The sequence below is a fragment of the Cardiocondyla obscurior genome, linkage group LG08 (assembly GCF_019399895.1).
Source record: "Cardiocondyla obscurior isolate alpha-2009 linkage group LG08, Cobs3.1, whole genome shotgun sequence".
Classification (NCBI taxonomy): domain Eukaryota; kingdom Metazoa; phylum Arthropoda; class Insecta; order Hymenoptera; family Formicidae; genus Cardiocondyla; species Cardiocondyla obscurior.
The window spans coordinates 2,842,469-2,862,916 of NC_091871.1; the positions used below are offsets into that span (position 1 = coordinate 2,842,469).

The 20,448-nt window shown below is 34.5% G+C and overlaps 1 protein-coding gene across 9 annotated transcripts; it reads right to left on the reverse strand.

Moving 5' to 3' along the window:
• Window positions 1–62: 62 nt before the first annotated feature.
• On the reverse strand, window positions 63–18,691 carry Rbcn-3a (rabconnectin-3 alpha). Of its 9 annotated transcripts, none has more exons than XM_070660780.1 (32): window positions 18,309–18,691; window positions 17,620–17,817; window positions 17,371–17,524; window positions 17,047–17,145; window positions 16,302–16,514; window positions 16,092–16,227; window positions 15,648–15,845; window positions 15,366–15,544; window positions 15,011–15,223; window positions 14,776–14,929; window positions 10,051–14,684; window positions 9,544–9,858; window positions 9,356–9,457; window positions 9,087–9,284; window positions 8,791–9,021; window positions 8,542–8,679; window positions 8,136–8,368; window positions 7,880–8,061; window positions 7,428–7,794; window positions 7,116–7,346; window positions 6,762–7,014; window positions 6,455–6,659; window positions 6,110–6,377; window positions 5,735–5,908; window positions 5,566–5,664; window positions 4,326–4,412; window positions 3,197–3,257; window positions 2,824–3,032; window positions 2,607–2,751; window positions 2,287–2,504; window positions 2,121–2,204; window positions 63–2,042 (listed from the first exon to the last, which is right to left on the reverse strand). In XM_070660780.1, the coding sequence occupies exons 1-32, from the start codon at window positions 18,393–18,395 to the stop codon at window positions 1,926–1,928; spliced, it is 10,182 nt and encodes a 3,393-aa protein (XP_070516881.1). In that variant the 5' UTR covers window positions 18,396–18,691; the 3' UTR covers window positions 63–1,925. The 9 variants fall into 9 exon arrangements, with proteins under 9 accessions (XP_070516881.1, XP_070516879.1, XP_070516878.1 ...); XM_070660778.1 differs by having other exon boundaries at window positions 15,011–15,241; XM_070660777.1 differs by having other exon boundaries at window positions 8,791–9,024; window positions 15,011–15,241; window positions 17,371–17,521; window positions 18,309–18,690.
• Between the last annotated feature and the right edge of the window lie 1,757 nt (window positions 18,692–20,448).

Consider the following 20,448-nt stretch of genomic DNA (forward strand, 5'->3'; position numbering starts at 1 on the left):
ATAAAACAATACTTACGTAACGAATACTATACATATATATTGCAAATACCAAATATTTGAGATTATTTATAATTTGCACATATTTATTGTATAATGAGTATACAATGCCATCGACTGCGTATACAACGGTTCAAATAAAAATTCACATAAAATGTTACATAATCGTATATGTATATGCATTGTATAAATACTGGCTTTGTTTTTTATATTGAAAGTTTCTTTCATATTCTGTGACAGAAAAATGCTTAAAATTATTAGGCGATTGATATAAATTATATTATTTTATATTGATAGATTTTATAATTTTGAAGTAAAATGTGAATATTCTATATAAGTGCATTATGTGTAAATCAAATACAGCAAATTCAACTTTATCATATATATATGTATATATATATGAACTGATAAGTGTCGTTCAACAAGTGCATTTAACAAAAATAAATCCTTTGTTACAGCTTATAAATTTTATGTATACTTATTTTATAACAAAATCATATTAGACTTGCAACAATCACTTACAGAAAACTTCTAAAATTTATAGCGACGGAAACGATATTAATTTAAAAATTATAACGTTATACATTTTCAAACAAGTTCACATTGAACGGTGCTTGATTACAATTCACATGATATTTACAAAACTGGATATGAGAAAAATACATTTATCTAGACATCTGTGAAGTATTTATAAAGCTTTTAAAACGGATTTGAATAACTTGAAAAAAAAATTTCGAGATTGTATTATTCTCTAATTTATTTATTGCTCATATTTTAAATAATTCTGTATGCATACATGATAAAATAAACGCGTTGGAGCAGTCATGCTACGTTGCGTTTCCCTATTTCATCAAATAACTTTTGAACATATAAATGACATTTATACATTTCGAGATAAATAGATAAATAAAATTTATTAGAAGGCAACACAGATTTCAAGTTCTGTATTTTACTCATTATCCAACATTGCCCGTCCCATTTTACATACCTTATAAATATATTGTATCGTATAATAGTAATAACGAAAAAGTATCGAAGTGAAGTACCTTGGATACATAATAACTCGTTCAAATTAATTTTTCGAACTATATTACAGAACAATAACTTACTGCACATAGTGTTTTCTTCTATTTCAACAAATAATACACAGAAATTGCATTTTTTAATTTAACACAAAGAAACCTCTTGCTTCACTATAATCAATAACCACTATTAAAATCGGCTAAATCGTCTTTAAATTATCTGCTGTTAAACAGTAGAATTTCATCAACCGATTTTTATAAATACATATATTACATATTAAAATATGAAGGTACTACATGAAGATTATTACATATCATTTATCGAATCGTTTAATATTACTTTCATGTGACAAAGGAATGATTGATTAATATTATTATATGCTGCTTCGTACGAAATCCACTTTAGGGAAAATACAGTGCCGTTTTTGCAGCCTTATCAATGCTACAATTATTTATATATTTGTCTGCTGCTTTTTCTCTTTTTTTTTCTTTTTTCTTAAATCAGGGAAACACTTTGAGACGCTAAGATTACAGTTTTTTTTTTTCTACTTTTAAACTATAAGAGCTTTAGCTTTGGACAACAACAACAATATTCGTGCGAAATTTACTACTTCATTATATAATAAAGTAGTTCTCGATGAAACGATATATATATATTTATAAATGTAACACCTGATATATTAAATTGTTACAACACACGAGCCATGCAAAGAGATACCGTACTGCCTGCACAGTTTGTATGTAAAAGTAGTGGATATATCGTACAACAGCAATTAATTAATTACATGATTTCTTTAACGATTCGCTTTTCATATTTATGTATATATAATCAATAAATATCGGCTCTTTCACATACTTACATTGTATTCATTTCTTTTTTATGAATTTTTTTTTCTCTTTTTAATTCTAATAAAGCGTTTGTATTACACAATCGCGTTCTGGCAGTTGACGGACTTTCATCGAACCATCTGCTCCACACGAAAATAATCGACCCGCAGAATCCACATGTAACTGGGTAACGCCCTGGCAAAATAAATAATAATATTATGCTTCCATTTCGCGTTTAAATAAATTATGACGATAATTACAAAGCTATAATACCTGTCCTATATTTTTGAAGAAACTAGACCGTGGATGTTCACCAGGAAACGAGTAGAGAAGAGAGTGGACGGTTAAACCCCATATCTGCAAATAAAATGTTTGTTAATACATTATTGTTTAAAAACAAAAGAACGCACAACTTTCATTGAAAAATAACTTATTTTACCTTAATATCACCATCACCTGCTCCACTAACAAAAAATTCCTCGTGCGGATCAAGTGCCAAACATTTAATAGCCGATTCGTGCGCTTGAAATCTTTGTCTCTGTTGCCGTTGTCGCACATCGAATATATTAATGTCGCCTTTTTTGCCGCCGCTAATCAGCAGCTGATGTTGCGGTGCCAAAATCAAGGCACTAGCTCCCTGATCGTGACACATAAAACCTGACAAAATAAAATTGTACATTAATTACAGGACTCTCATTATATGGATGTTATACGTTGGAAAATTAAGTCCTTTTAGTAATTTGCACTAATTATTCGTACCTTGTACAAGAGATTTATTTTGTGGAAGTAACGTGTCCCATAATGCTACGTTTCGTCCTTCCGAGCCGTGACCTGCGGTGGCTACAAGACTGCACGCGCCAAGGAAGACGAAGTCTGAGGTCACTTTACTATGGCACTGATACGTCTAAAACAATTTGATAGTGAACGTACTTAATGATATTTTCAATGCTTTTTAAATTAATTGTGAAATTCTTACGAAGAATGGTCGAGCCGCTCCTTCCCGACAAGCTACTTGAAACAAACTCAGATGACCATCGGAATCAGCCACGCCGAACTTATTGCCATGCTGAGAAAATCGCACGCGGGTCACTTTAGCAAAAGTGCCAGGTGCTCTCGGAGTAGCGACGGCCGTCTGATGTCCCCACTCCCATAATGATACAGAACCATCTTGCGAACCAGTTAAATCTATCGTCACATAAAAAAATATAGATATGTTAATTATTTTAAAACTTTTCAGCAATTTCAGCGTAATCGCAAAAAAAAAGAAAGAGTGATGGCAAATTTCGTCTATTTTTTAACCTCAAGTTTCAAACTTTTTTTATGCCGAATAGTATTATTATTATACTCACATAATGGTAAAAGCGGATGGGAAGAGATTCTTCTAATTCCATCAATTTTATGCTTCAGAATCTGTCAGAATAAAACAGTCAATTGAATTTGCAAATAAAAAGTTTCAAGATAAACTATATTACATTTAGTACATTTATATATGTATGTAATATTCCAGCAGAATTAAATATAACTTCATAAATACATTTAACAGTATTAAAATATAACGCATTCCGAGTGTTAACGCAAAATAGGTTTAATAGAATTGCACATAATAAACATATAGCATGCGTTTCAAACGTTGCAGCGAGTTTCCAATTGAAACTAGTATTCGGCTGAAACTGTTTTTCGGCCCACTAGCTTGCGGAGTTAGCTTTTTTCTTCTATATCTACGGTTCAGCGTTAAAGACGTTGAAATATAATGACCAAATGGACATATGCACGAATGTGGGTTTATATTGTATGATGAAATATAATGGACCTCTAATGCATCCAAATTTTATGATCCTCGTACTGAACGGATATGAAAAGCGTGACATTTAAAATTGTATATATTATTTGTGAAAAAAATCATATGTATAGTCAGTCAAAGAATTCGAGTAGTACATGCATTAGATCCACATTCCAATCTTGTTTATTTAATATATTCAATATAATACTTGTGATAAAAACAGTGAGTTTCATCCATAAATATAACATTTATAAAAATCTAGGAGCAATAAAATGTCATTACCCAATCAATATGCTATTCTTCTTTAAATAAAACTTTCGTATACACTTTGTTTCATTGATAATGTAAGCAAAGAAAAGTACAAATCAATGCATTGTGCATGTTGAGCTTTTAGACAAAATGATAATGGCAAAATATTTCTAAAAACAGGTCTTACTATAGAACTGTAAGATCTTTTGGAAATTCCAGACATCTGACTTGCAATATACAGAAGGATATTAAAATTAATTACGCAATCTCAGCGACTTTAATATATATATATTTTTTTTTTTTAATCTCAAATTTTTACAGTAAAACTGCAATCTATAAACTTATGAGCTTTAACATATTACAAATCAGATACCTATTTGTTATCCAAAAAAGTTAAACATGAAAATTTGCACTAGGATAGACTAGGGTCTGTTAGATGTAAATCTCACCGGCTTTAACAAGTGTTTGCTCCTATCGGCAACAAATTGACAGAAACGCAGGTCGTGGGAGCCAGGAAAAGCAGGCATCCCCTTCATCTGAGCGAGCGAATGAGCCACCAGTTCAGTGACGCAGACCAAGTTAGATGTTAGGCAAGCATTGAACAAGCAACATTGTCTCCGTCACCACTTGTGCTACCCTAACCGAGTACACCATATTCATGGCTTACAAGGCTTGTCTCGCTTGTTTCTTGTCTTTTATATCCATTTAAGGAAAATGACGTGCAAGCAAGTTGCTATACTTTTTAAATTTAATTAGTTTTGAATATAGAAAAAATTAATTTAATTTTTATTAAACGAAAAAGAAATAGTTATTATATAATTCATCAACCTTTCTTAATTTTAAATAAATAAATACATGATTTTGTTTCTCTAATATTATATAAAACGAGCAAGCCTTTAGCCGTATCCTGATATGTGAGACAGTGCACACTTTGGTCTTAATAATATATGTATATATCATGCAATGAATGATTTTTTTATAATCATAATTCTTCTAGTGCAAAATACTGTTTTTCAACACATTTTGATTGTCAATGCATAAGCATCGGTTAATGATATTACCTTCGTATCAAAGACAAAACAAAGACATTATTACGAAAGACACACTTTAGATGAAATAATGTCAAACAATATACAATGTAAAGACAGAAACTTTGTTCCTGTATAAAGATAGAAATATGTATATCAATTTTTATATGTGAATTAATTAACTTCGTTAAATATACAGTTTGCGTAATCATGATTAACTGCACATCTTTTACACTCACGCACACATATGCATATTAAAACAGTACATAGTGAGATTTACAGTTACATTCAAAACAAAAATTAATATCTCAATTTTGATGTAATAACAAATAAATCAATACAACATAATAAAGAGGAATTAAAATTTGTTTTACTTTTATAAAAATTAATTTAGCATTCAAAGGTGACGTATCAAACGATAAGTGAAATACGAATGTATAGATAAGAAATTAAAAAAATAAATTATCTACATAAATTAATTTAAGTTATATTTACAAGATCTAAATTATATTTATTAAATATCTTTTTTTTTACCTCTAACTTGTTTTATGATATTTAGCATTATACTATAAGTTCTATCAAGATATTTTATTAATTTCCAAGAAAAAGATCTCTTAATTTATGGGTATATATATAAATTGTGATGTAATTAAAAACTCACCACGCTTGCACCACGTCCGCTTTGACTGGCTATACCTGAGTGGGGTTGAGGACTGTTTTGCTGAGGACTCTGTGCCAACAACGGACGATCTGCAGCTGTCTGTAAGCGATATATGTGTAAGATATGCAGTTTATGATTGTATAAATATAAAGATATTTTTCAGTTGTACCTGTATAACTAAGAAACTGGTTGGTTGTACTGGCTCTGGATCAGGCTGTTTACTTAAATTGATAATATCAAATTCGCATTCATCTTCCAGCCATGACGGAAGTTCTAGGAGTAGGGAAATATTCATCTCTTGCACTTCCCGAGGAGTTGCGAGGGCCATTAAACCTGGGTTCACCTATATACATAATCAATCAATATTATTATGTTAAAAAAAATTTAGATAAAATATTTTACAAGACAACCTTTATTTGTTTGAAAATTTGTATAAACTAAATAATAAAAAAAAAAAAAAATAAAAAAAATTTTTTTTTTTTAATAAAAATAAAAAAAATTTTTTTTAATTAAAAAAAATTAAAAAAAAATTAAAATTAGATACCTGATTGAGACAGAAGGCACTGATGCTATCTTGCTCCTTATGAATGATCCTGACTGGTTCTGGTAAGCTTGTAGTACCACTATCACTACCCTTATCTTCTCCAGTTCCTCGATGTACACTGTCAACAGCTGTTTGACTAGTTTCAAGTATCGTTGACATGGATCGTCTTTTTCCAAAAACTGCACGAATAAAAATATCTTGAACCAATTCTTGTCTAACTAAATAACACCATAGACGATTAGTAGGTGCTGCGGATGCCAATCGCGTGCTAAAATTATGAAAATATTTTGATTTTTATTTCTTTTATTCCAAATTTTAATTTTTAATTAAATAAGATTTGCTTACTTAAAAGGTGTATTTCCTTTTTCCAATAATGATCGATACTTGTGAATAGCAGGTTTTCCTGGCGTAGGAGAAGGATCTGGAGCACATCCGGGTATATAATTTGCTGGAGGTGGACCTTTGTGCTCCAATTCTTCGCGCAAAGACTCTTGCCATTGTGCGACAATACCCAGAGTACCGTGAGTTAGTGGGCTACTTACAGGTAATTCTAAAATAGCAAACGCATTAGTTTACAGATATAATATGATTTAGCACATAAAAAAAATCAAATTTTATATAATATAATTTTTTATATAATATAATTTTATACCTTGCATTTCTATACCAGCGATAGTTAAGAAATCTTGTAATTGTTGTTGCAATATTTTAACTATTGCTAATCTCATCACACTCCAACTATACGAATTAGAATTACTATGTTCTGTATTATCCTTTGGTTTATTCTTTGGCTTTGAACCCGTGTCAAATACATCTTCCTCGTCATCTGTAGAATCTAAGTCAGATACCGCAGAATCGGAAGAATCATAATCAATTTCATCTGCATATTCAGTCTCTATGCGTGGCTGCAAAAAATAACGTACAATTGATTATAAAAATTAAAATAGATAAGCACAATGTAGATATACAAACACTTTCGGTATTTATTTTTAACATTTAATCTAACCTTCATGAGAAAATAGGAGATCATGCTCATTTGCGGCGAAACAAACTGTTCTCTATACGTAGGCTTATCTTCTTTCATATTTGGTTGTTGACCCGTAAATTGTCCTAATAATTTCATATTTAATTTAACACGTTGTTTAGTTAATGATGTCATAGTGTTCCACATGCCGGTAGCGGTACTTTGAATATCACTTGTCACACTATCGGTTCTCTCGACGCTGATCGTAGCGCCCTAGTAAAAAAAAAAAAGTACCAAAATGAAAAACACATTCGTAAAATATAAAATAAAAGATTAATCAAAGATTAACTGTACCTGATTACTAGTGGTACTTGCTACGCGTAGTAATTTTTTAACTCCCCCACCAAAAAGAGATGACCATGTGTTGTTATCGAAATGCTGCCCTACTAATCTGTATAAAATGTGACTATCGCAACTTGATAGAGCGTAAATAAAGAGACTCATATATGTTGCTACGAAAGCTTCGCAGAGTAAAATGTTCAGCTTCGGGATATCTTCATCTTTCTCTCGAGCTAGTAACGCACGCAAATTTGTTACGCCAGGCCATTTAGCAGGTGAGGTAGTTATGCATACACCATCGTCTGTTGAATATCGTCGATGATATCTGTTTGAAGCTACCAAATGACCACCCGTGTTTTCTACTTCGGCAACTACCGGAAAACTGAAAGATAATCAATATATACGTACAATATCAAAAAGATTTTATTTAACAAGTGACTTAATTATAGTATAAACATATAATTTACCTATCTGGTTGGTGATGCTTCATAACAAATGTATCAGAATCGCATAATGACTGATAAATACAGGCGCTAAGTGCCACCGCTAAATCTCTCATGATGAATACTTCGCAATAATGTGTATTTCTATTAGGCATCGGTGGATTGCGTAACTCCACTAAAGTTTGCAGCATATCATGCGCAAGAGACTACAAATTATAATAATAAAATATAATACGTCGATACAAAAAAGACAAAAAAATTAATGTAAAATATAACAAACCTGCAAATGTCGAACCGGATCAGCAACGACCGTTTTATTGCAGGCAACGCTAGCACTTAATAAAGGTAGCGTAGTGGGGAAAGGAAGAGGACTGAGCAATTGCTGTTGAGTTTTTTCTTGTTGCAGTTCCTGCAGTAAAAGTACCAATTCCATTCTTACTGATGCTAACCCACCACCCGATGCACCGTGCAATGAACAGTACGATAATAATGTTCTTAATAATGTCTCGTTAGCTAAAAATAACAAGATTTTAATTAATTGTTTTCATAGTTTTTTTTTTTTTAACTAAACTATTAAATTTACGAAAAACTTGTCGAGTATAATAATTTATACGATAATAAAATTAAAGTGTTTTTTACAAATTAACAAATATTAAATTATATAATATTAAAGTAAACTTAATCACCTTTTAGCCATTTTTTTCTTTTTGCAGCCCTTTGAACTTTAGCTTCGAAATCTAATTTTTCTGCTACTAATATTTGATGTAACGTTGGCTGTTCGCCAGGTTTATATGGTGGCACATCGTCAACCATACCGCCTTCATCTAAAAATTACTCTTGTATTATTATCGCTATAAAACACACTATAAATAATTTGTAAGAAAGTATGGCATTCTATATTAAATGTACAATTATGCGAAATGAAAAAGATTTACATTCTGTTGCGTTGTTCACATCTCCGTCTACGTTTGTACTGTAGCTGCAAAGTTGTCTCAATGCATCTACTTCTCGTTCTAACCATACATACAGTTGGTACCGTAGTTGACCCCCATCTACTTCAAAACCTGTTGCCAATGTAGACAGTTCTTCCATTAAAATTTTCAAGCATGCCACAAATTTTAATTGTTGCGCCATAATATCTAATTGTCCGGCTGATTTTGCTATGTCTTCTGAAACATTTTTATTAATAGTAAAATTATGTATAAAAATTAGTTAACAAAAAAAAACTTACTGTCGTCGTCTTCTAATTTCTGCACGTTTTCTGGCTCTTTCTTATCGAGTTTCATACTCATAGGAGGACTATCAACGTCCTCACCTTCACCGGTCTCATCATCATCCCAGTTTAATTCTAATTTATCTTCTTCGATACGCTTACTGCTTTGAGACCAATCAAATGACGATGTACTCCAATCTGCAGCGGAAGCTGATTCTAAAAACGATGTTTTATTATTTTTATCCATTCTTAATTTATTTAATGTAATAATATATTTTTAAATATACCTTTATTATTGTTTACTGCATTTGATTCATTTCCCCAATTAATAATACCGGTATCTATTTGAGCATCTTGAGCTCTGGCTTTGCTTGGACTGTTCAACAAGCCTATTAGAATAAAAAAGTCATAATATTTCCGATTTAAAATTTATAAACTATCAATTAATGTGTACATAATTATACATATAACTTACTTGGTGAATCTTCGCCGTTCGTTTCCATTACTTTGCTAGGCAATTTAGATAAAACTTCAAGAGCGAGAGCTGGACAACCAGCTTTAAAGTGTGCATGTGCAGTTGTAAAATACAATTGTCTTTCCAATGGAGTAATGCTGTCCTCTAACAATAACTGTTTATCTGGTTGACTCTTCGTCTCTGTGCCATAACTGAATCCCGATATCACTACAGAGTGTCCTTTTTTCTTATCTTGCGCAGTAGACGCAATATATTGTCTAATTAATAATGGATGCGTACGAAGATAAACGTAAAAATTGAAAACGTTTGGATTTGCTGAAAAAAAAATTAAATGATAAATTAATTATTTCAAGAATTAATTTATAAATGTAACATATAAACAGAGTATATATCAATTATTTCAAAAATTAATTTATAAATGTAACATATAAACAGAGTATATATCGATTATTTCAAGAATTAATTTATAAATGTAACATATAAACGGAGTATATATCGATTATTTACCTGTCGTTCCTTCTGGCTTATCGGATTCGTCGTTATATTGTGGGTGCATGTGACCGACGTTAGTCAAAAGCAAAGTATTGAGAGAGCCAGAATGATCTTTCAAAATCCATAAAGCCATGCTACGCAAAAATGGATCGGGATGAACTCTTCCCATATCTTGATTTTGTCCGTCTTTATCACAACCTAAGATTTCTTCGTATAGTAATCTTCTCATATTATAAGACGATGTGTCATTCTCATAAAGTCTAGCTATCACCATCGCTAGTTGAATGTCATTTAATTTATTCAAGCACACATCGATGGCATCTTTTAGCGCACCGGCAAGTAAAAAGAATGCGGCTGCATGTTCGAATCGTTGTTTTCCAAGCAAAGCGAAAGCATTTTTAAGAGCTGCTTTCCTCCACCGATCTTCGGCAAAATTATTCGAGAAAAAAGTGGTCATTCGTTCGTCTCGCTTATTTCTAAATAGACCCCATACTAAATTTTTTTTTTTCATTGCTAAATAATAAACAGCCGCATCTAAAGGATCTTGTTTATCCTGAAAAGCGGCTTTTGCTATTTTTTCCACACATTTCTTTAGCACTGTGTTGCTTCTAATCCACCAACCTACGCCAAGTTCCTTTAATACAGACCATTTTGGTTGACCTTTGGCATAAGACGGAATTAATCCCAGTAATTCCTCTTCGGATTCGGAATGAAACGCCCACACGAGATTATTCGACGCGATACCCTGTTTCTGAAATTGCGCTCTTTGTGCCAACGGCAAACAACGTATCAGGTAATTGTAATGTTTCATTGCCAAAAGAAATCTAAGGCCACAGTCGTCCAGCGAATCAGTGGACACAGTTTCACCATCCGGAATGCCAGTTAAATTTTCTTTGGCAATTGCGTTCTTTGCTGCGTCGATTGCGAATCTTTCGGCGAAATCGACATTGCACGTCGATACGGTATCCGCGAGAGCAAGCAGATGCATTTGATCGAGACTGGAAAGTCCCGGCAAATGAGTGTGAGTTAAAAGACGTGATAACAGTCTACCTTGCCTAGGACCGAAATGAGATATTCCTTGTCTTTCTGGCACTGACGATCGTCGGTCTTTTTGCCGTGAACGTTCATAATCTTCATCTAACATATCATCTAGCGATTCTCCTTCATCTAAATTACTATCGAATAATTCATTATAATCATGCTTATCTTCGCTTTGTTGATGCGGTAAATTTGTCTCTTTATCGGCCATTAGCAGGGTCCACAACGGAAGCGGAGAAATGGATGTAATTTCTGCGTAATCCAGCGTTAGTTCCTCTGGAATCTGCGTGGTTGAACCTCGTGGTTCCAATGGAGAAGTTGTGCCCATATAACTTACGGACATCGTTCTCGATCGAGACCAACCGCGCTGTTTTACCAAACTCTCGTCGTCGGCTCGCAAAGTGCAGGAACTACCTATGCAGCGTACGAGATGCGCTAGTATAGCCTTTACCCATCTAATTTTACCTGAATTTAATAGTTCCATTAGCTGCTTAGGATGATATTGCGGTAAAACTGGGCAGGCTATTCTCGATGCTTCGAATAATCCGTAATCAGGCATGTAATCGAAACTTAAATTTTCGTTCTGTATTCCGCGCTTCTTCTTGGCATCTAACATTGTCAAATTAATGCTGCTAACACGCGATAAATGTGGCATGGAAGACACGTTTGCCAATCGTCTCTGAGACGTCTCATGCGCCAACGTACGTAAATCCTCGTCACGTAAATTTCGACTCGCTTGAAACTCATCGGACTCTTGATGTTGTAAATTCGAATGAAAGCAGTCATTTTTTGGATTCGGCTTCCACTGTGAGTACACATGCATTTCGGAATCCATGCCGACAACTAGAATACCGTCTCGTACCCAAGATATTTGCATGGGAAGTGGCGGTAAACCATCTGCTGTTGTTAGCTCGATTTTACGCAATTTCATCCATCGGATTTCGTCGACAAATTGTGGCTGAGCTAGTGATGAAGTTTTTCTCAATATCGGCCTATTACTGCTTTGAGATTCTTTCATTGCTTTCATATTAGCCTGCGCCAGATCTGAGCACACTGGAGTGAACAGCATAATTTTAGAACCAACGCCCACAGTTAAAATATGCGAGCCATCTTCTTTAGATACCCAATCGAGTTGCACCAGATGCTTCTGTGTAAGTGGGCATGTATTACCGTTCTCTATAATTGATTTTCGTAAAGACTGTAAGGTACTGAACGACGGGACCGCCAGCAAACCGGCGTTTGGTTTCGTGGAATCGCCATTCTCTCCATTTCTTGACGATCTTATATCCTCGTGACTCAGAGTTTGCAATACTTGAGTAAGTCGTTGCTTCTTCTGCAAAAATCTACTATCGTATAAATAACTAAGGTCCAAATGTTGATCTACCGGTATTCGTGGTAGATGAATATTTTTTAGATGAATGGTATCTTCTAAAATCCATTCACTGCCACCTGTGCTTTCACATTCATATATAGCGACACAAAGATTCACGTAACGTGAATCAGGATCGTTTTTCGTTGGACGTGTAAACGATTTTCCATACTTATACGCGCAAGCAATGCGTCCGCTATAAGCTGCGCTTATATTTAACGGTTGGCCAGTAATATCAATAGTCGATTCTTGATCTTTTCTTGTCATTTCCCATTCGCACCATTCGTAATCAAGTTTATCGTCCGCTTTTTTTGTCACTTTGCATTTCCAAAAACGTACCGTGCTGTCACTACATGCCGTCACAATGATATATGGCGCAAAACAGGCAGGATATATTGAAGAGCTACTTAAATGTCCCGCAGCTGGAGCGGCGTGAATCACTTCTACGCCATCCGGTAACGGTAATTCCTGCGTGCAAACTTTCGTCGTGGTAATGAGAACGTGGCTGTTTTGATGACGACGAGGTAGAAACGTCGAATCTAAATCGGCTTGACTTTCACGACGACTGCGCCCACCGGTTTGACTAGCTCTACGTGATCGTCTACCTTCTGCGTGACTTAATCTACCCGGCGTTCCTTCATCATCTTCGTCTTGAACTAAATGTGAATCGGGCACATACATCATTGAGCCTGACAGACCAGTAGTTTCCGGCTGCGACGCTATTACTAATCGCCACATATGTACGGTGGTGCCTTGTTGTGTACGCTCAAGAACTACTATATAAAATGGTTCTTCAAAAATTGCCGATTGTTGCAAATCCACCATAGCATCTAATGTAGATTCCATGAGTCCCAGATCATTAGCCGAAGTATCAATACCAGGCTGTTTCTCATCGCTTCTCTCGCCGGTAATTAATTGTTCTTGAAAGACGTGGAGAAATTGCGTGTTTTGCCAATCATGAGTAGCATCAGCAATAGCATCAAGTTGTATAACACACCCTGGTCTTGCGGTTGATTGTTGAGATACTATTTTTATTCTGTCATGAATGGAATGCCTCATGCCATCATCGGATGATATATCTGTCGAGAGACTGGCCATAGAATCCATCATTCTGCTTCTTCTCTCGCTGATTGACACTTCAGCTAATAATGTTCGAGCATCAATGACAGCTTGATAAACTCTTAAACATTCTCCATCACTAGCAACAAAACAGGCACTAGGAGAATTAGATAAATTGCCCAGTGTTGTGCTTGGTAATAACGTCGGAATCCAGGCTACATTACTAAATGCCGATATTTCGGGCGAATTAATACGTGCCAATTCAGAAACTCCACCGCTTTTAGACAGAGGACCCACGGCATCTACACGCCACAAGATTAATTCACTGCAAAATCCAGTAGGCGACATAATATCTTTATCCTTAGAAGGATCATGCTTGCTGCCAAAATTTTCGTTAGATTCGGTTGACTGAGTACCAGAAAATTCGGGTATATTGTGATGAGAAGTTGTTACAAGTAGAGGTAACACAGGATGGCAAGTAATGTCATTTACACGGAAGCGATGTCCGGAAGCTCTACATGCGTGTCCTATACTTAATACTTGTGAAAATTTCGTTTTATCTGCGAACGTTAATTGCCATAAATTCAAAGTACCGTTCGAATGTTTCGATACCATAGAAACGATTGGACTAGGATGGGCCAATAAATCTGGATCTTGCCCATTTTTATTACTTTCCAATGCGTTAGTTTCCGTTTTCGTTTGATTTTGATCGTTTGTATTTTCTATATTTTTCAATAATTCCTGACCAGCTTTCGAGGTTAAAGTAGATTGCTCCTCATCTTGTTCTATAAGACTAGGTAAGGGAGTTGCGACTTCATTGGGATCGCTCGTTTTTGTTGAAGATTTTGCAACCTCACGAATATTTAGTAAGGGTCCACCAGTATTATGAGAATACATCGATACATTATGGCTCATTGTTGATGCGTCGCCGAGCGGAAATGCGTTCGGAATACGAGTGGAAAACGAAATTTGCGCTTGTCGAAACGATCCAGGATGATATTCATCTAGCCATTCAATATGCCAAATCAAGAAACTTCCGTCTATTGGGTGTATCGAGAATAGCAAATCTGGATTGTGATGCCAATCCCGTAACAATGTTTCTATTTTTGTATCTAATGAATCTGGTGCGTGATTCATTGTAGATGTTGCATCTGTCGCTATAGAATTAATGGAGGTTGTATTGCTGTAACATATATATTTTTTTTTAATTTTTAATGAAATACTATTTTATGCCACAAATTATTAATATAATTAATTAAAAAATTGAAAATTACCTAAGAGTGGGATGAGAGTGTACACTATGTACTAAACTGTGGTGAGATGAGGTAGTATGTGCGGTTTGATGTTCATCACTACTGTGTTCTTCTTGACTCATTGATCGGCCACCAACAACAGGTTTCTGAGTTGTTTGCAATCGAACTCCTTTTTCTGAAAGAAATATAATTAATAATAATTTTTTTAAATAATGTCTAATAATTAAAAACAGTATATTGCAAATCAAATTCATACTTGGTGTACATTCATCCTCGGAATCATGTTCCACATGCTCAGCATCTTGATGTTGCAAACCTTCTTCTTTCTCCACTACTTTACGAGTTAATTCTTGCAATATGTTTTCAGCTTGCATTGTAAAGTGCATTTCTTTGTTATTTAGCCAATGTAAAATAAAATTTGGTTCTCTGTCAGGATCTCCGGTAATTAGACTTGGTACTAGCGGTATATCTATAACATGAACGTATACTATCCACTGACGATTACCAATATTTCAATAAAATAAAAAAAATGTAAACTTAAAGCATAAAAAATATAAAATAAAAATAAAAATTTTAATTATCTTATAGGTTGCATAATAATAATACTTTACCAGTTTCTGCATTAATACTGGCTGCCAAATGAAAATGCATTCCTGGGTAATGTCCAGAGGTTTGATAATTATTATGAAAATCGTGTACAGAATATGTAGATGGAAGCGTTGGTAAAGTCGGTGCTGTATGACCAGCTTGATGTTGTTGTTTAGCATGTCGCCGAATATGAAAACATGTTCTATAAACAAAAAGCTTTATGTATAATCATTTTATTTTACCATAATTTTATAAGTAAAAATAATTGAGAATTTTTTATGTAAAAAACATTATGGTTTTCGTACTTCATATGTTTTAGCCGTTGCATAAATCGATGTTTGTGCATATTATGATGACGATGCTTGCCATGATGACCATGTCTATCCGAACCTTCAAACTGACTCATATTAGCTAAGCCTTCGATTTCAGGCGGTATTGTTTCTGCCCATACTCGACAAATATTATCGCGACACGAAGTTACCAACATATTGGATACAGAGCCTCTAATTTATGACAAAAAGAAAGATTATTTAAAAAAAAGTTTATTTATTTCCTATATTATTTAAAAAAAGTTTATTTGTTTCCTATATTATTTAAAATATATATATTAAAAAGTATATTTATTATATAGAAAAACAATTACGATTTCTGTATCTTATTATACAAATATTAATATGTTGAAAAGAATATTTTTAAAGTAGAACATCGTTTCCAAATAATATTACTCGATTATGTTTTTGCTTACTTACTTTGGCATATATTTACTTGTCTTGCGCCAAGAAAGATGTGTTACAGCGCGTGGATGTGCAACATAAACGAAACTAAAACTGTCATTATCCACCGAGTGAGAAAAACTTGTATGATCTATGCTTCTTGCTGGAAACACTAAAAAATGAAAAAGAAGTTTATAGCAATTATTTACAGAAAACCATTAATTAATGATTCAATAAAATACATACGTTGCTTGTTTTCGAACCATATTTTAACTAATCTATCATTCATTCCTGTTGTTGCAAACAAAGTACCATCGGGACTAAAACTCATAAGATGAACTGGTGTAGCTGTACGACATTTCCATACACAATTCCAACCGCCTGGATCATTTGCAATAGATGCATCTCCAGGCCCAGGACTTTCAGCTTCCCCTCCAATTGAGAACGTTACCGCGCCAGCTGTTAAAAAATAAATTTGTTTTAACAATGCAATAAAATTGTTTTTTAACCCAATAAAACGCACATACTTATTTGAAACTCAAATAAAAGAAGCTCAATATCGAATAGCATCTCCATAAAAAACGTTGTTTTAAATTAATTATATATATTTAATTATAAATATATTATAAATATATATTTATAATAATATATACTTAATGTGCATATACATATTAAATGTATACTTGAATTGTGCAATAGTAGTGTATAAATCAAAATGTTTTAATGTAACAAGCTTAAGAATCAAGGCAATTTTAAATCATATTTAAATTATCTGTTTGTGTCTATTGCATAAATAAAACTAAATTAAAACTTTAATTGCAATAGCATCAAAAATAACTTTGTTGAATTCATTCAAAGCACTTATTTCTATTTCTTAATTTTCAAAATACGTAAATATTTTATAATTATAAATGTGCATTAGCGAAGCTATGGTATGTTAACATGCTAATAACATAAACGTTATGTTCATTCTCGAAAAGAATGAACTCACGATCTTGAGAAGTATTTGCTGTAACATTATGACTGTTTCCAGTTGCGCTGACTTCTTCCGTTTGTAATGCTTTCGCTTTTGTAGCTGTAGGTAACAATGCTGCATAAAGTAATGAAAAATATATGATAATTCCAATATTCAAAAATTTTAATTCAGTATTAAAATAGTCACAAAAAAAAAAAAAAATCTTACGTTATGCAAATGGAATTTTTTATCATACATCGTCAATACATTTTTGTTGTTTGGAAATTTTGTATTTTATACAAAATCAACTTAAAATATAAATTTTATTAAAATAAAAATTCCATAAAATAGAAGTCTTACTGTGTTCTTCTTGAAAAGGTGTGATATTTTGATGCCATAATTGCAACAGTTCTCCACCTGTTAGCAATCTTGTTCCTTCTAAATTCCATGATAAAGAAGTAATATTTGATTCTGTTTGCAGACTTCCTGTTTGAACCCATCTATATTCCAACTGCTAAAAAAAACATTTAAAAGAATTAGTAAAAATTATTTTATGTATTTTTAAATATACATGTAATAATATGAAATAAATAAAATGTTAATACAAACATGTGAACAAGTGCTATGTATAAGCGGCGTAGGTTCAAAAATGCAGACTTGGTTCTCATAAGCTGCAGCTATTTTTCCAGTGTCTGTACTACAGTCCAAACAGCTGATTCTAATATAATTGTGCACAGCTCCAGGAATTATTTGAACTCGTTCGAAATTATTGGCCAAAATCACAATATTGCAACCAGCTGCATATGCCTGAATAAAATGTATAAACCTTATGTACTATCTGCTAAATAATTTTTAACTGTTTTCAAATAGTTTTATGTCTCGTCATATTTTCACCTCGTCAAATCTACAAGTCCATCATATCTGATATATTATCGCTTTATATATTCTTTGTATAAAAATAAAATTTTTTATTATTTTATATCTAATTGCAAAAAAAAAATCATATCTTAATCCATAAGGTATTAAAAAGTATCTGATACAATATATATAGAACGATGAAAAGTATACGTTTTCGTCGTTCGCCAAAAAGAATTCAACCCGTAAGACGTTCGCACGCATAATAAAGGCATTATTCGATCAGCTGACTACTTCCATAATGCAAGTGTGCGTATCGACTTTTGTGATCGGCGTACCGAAATTGTACTTCGGCGACGATATAAACCGCGAGACTGGCCGATCGCCAAGGACGGCGCCGTATCGTGACGCACGAGAGTTCAAGCGGATTCCATGACACTTACGGTAAAGGATATTCCCTCGACGGAACCGACCGCGTAGCAGCGATCGCCTGCATTGCAGGCGCCGCTGAGTATTTGATGACAATTCATGGTATTGCACGCGTAGCACACACACACGCGTAGATGTTAGATCATCGTCCGGCGGCGCGATCCGTTCGACGTTTCGTTCTCACTGTCCGCGTCGAAACCTGTGCCCGAGGTGCGCTCGGTCACGACGTCGACGTCTGGGCACGTCGCACGGCTTCCGGCAATGTCGGGCCGAGGGGTAGAGGGGCCTCGCGATCTTCGTAAAACGCGTCACGCGCCTCAGATCGACGCGACACGATGATCGGGCGGCCGCAGGGCGGCCATCTTTGTATCAACGTCTACACGAGCGACATCGTCTCGACTCTCGTGTCTCCTTGGCGGCTGTGCGAATAGCGGACTGGTCGACCGACACCGCCAACTCGCCAGGGAAGGCGGCTTTCGGTCACGCACCGAACGATCACGCCGATAGCTCCGCGCGCGCGTATTGCGAGTTCGCGTTATCGATATACCGGGAGGCGCCGACGACTTGAGACGGCTCCCACGTCGTCGGAAGACAAATAGGGATGATACGGATCGTAATTTAATCACTACTTGTGATCGGCCATAAAAAAAAGCTGACGCCCACGATAATAATCTTGAAAAAGAAAAAGCCGATTTATCATAATTCGTAATGCCTCGCCGACGATTACGGTGAGCTTCCTCTTTTTTTTTTTTCTTTTTTCTTTATTTCACTTTTTTCTTTATTTTACTTTTTTCTTTATTATTATTGACTGCTAAAATGTTACAAAAGCGACCCGATAGTTTTCCTTGTAACGTCGAAGGAGAGTATTAGCATCCTAAAGCAGGCTTTAGATTTTTATTTTTTTTTCTGAACTGATGCTAGTACTTATTTTTCTTCTTTCAATGTGAAAAAAAAAAGATAGGTATATTCTGAATAAAAGACTCCATTTCAAAAATAAACATGGAAATCTTATGTTGAATGGCGTTCCACTTAATTAAGAGAGACAGTGAAATTTTAATTGGATAATCTCTCATATAGGTTGTATAGATGCATGGCTTTATCAAAGAATTCTGAGTTCGACAGCTATCAAAACTGGGCACGAAGTCATGTTTCGTCAGTGTTGCTGAAACCACCGGATGTTGAAAAATGACAGACTCATGCTTGCATCAACTTGTGTCACTAAATGAAAAGCACCCATTCAATTGAGCGCCGACAGTTCCTGTTGCAGCACGAAGTGAGTTAGGCAAAAGAACCAATTATCGTCGCGAAAAAGCGTTATCAAGATCTTCCGCACAACTTAAAACAAATGGACTTTGCATTAAAATCAATAGAGGAACGGTGAGGCGAGATAAAATTGCAGAGATAAATTTAAAATAATGATGATTGGCAGCTTTGAGTAATTAACGATAAGAGAAAAAGTTGATCCTCTGTAGACATCAATGGCTAGGTTTAGCGGAAAAAAGCAGCTTTGCAACTGTTGTAAAAATAATGAACAAGACTGGCGTATACTCCTAGATTCTACCAAAATTAAAAGAGTACGCCAACTACATTCACAATTTTTACAACAGTTGCAAGGCTGCTTTTTTCTGCTGAATCAAGCCAATGTCTATATTGCAGTCGTAGAAAATGCACTTTGAACAAACCAGGTGAATAACACGTGTAACACATGTATGTCATATGAGCTGCTCACGTACGCACCGATATACGTTACGGTAAAAGAAGAGGAATGCGCGTTAACTATAATCGAATGGCGAACTTCTTCAGGGAAAAAAATTATTCACCGTGTGATTATATCGATCTTTTGTTATTAACCGGCTGCGTGCTATATTTAGCGAATGTCTTTCCGAACCGTCTTTCTGAAGCGTAATTGATGCGCACTGGGACGCGCGCTCCTCTTCCCTCTCGAATTAGTGAGAAAAGTCTTACGGGAAAGAAATCGAATTAGATATCGGGTTGCGATTTGCAACGTGAGAAATTTCGTCATTCGGGTCAGCGTGAAACGGCGACCCGATTGTTTATCTTTATGAAGAACTAGCGCTCGGCACGCGTGTCATTAATTGCAGCCAGTTGACACCAATTATGAGGCATACTGTGTTCCTAATGATGTAACCGAAC

Coding starts and splice junctions, on each gene's coding strand:
- Rbcn-3a (XM_070660776.1), bottom strand. CDS start 18,395: ATGAATTGTCATCAAATACTCAGCGGCGCCTGCAATGCAGGCGATCGC. Junction 15,242..15,365: donor CAGTATTAATGCAGAAACTG/GTAAAGTATTAT, acceptor GTCAGTGGATAG/TATACGTTCATGTTATAGAT. Junction 9,025..9,086: donor GAAATTAGAAGACGACGACA/GTAAGTTTTTTT, acceptor AAAATGTTTCAG/AAGACATAGCAAAATCAGCC.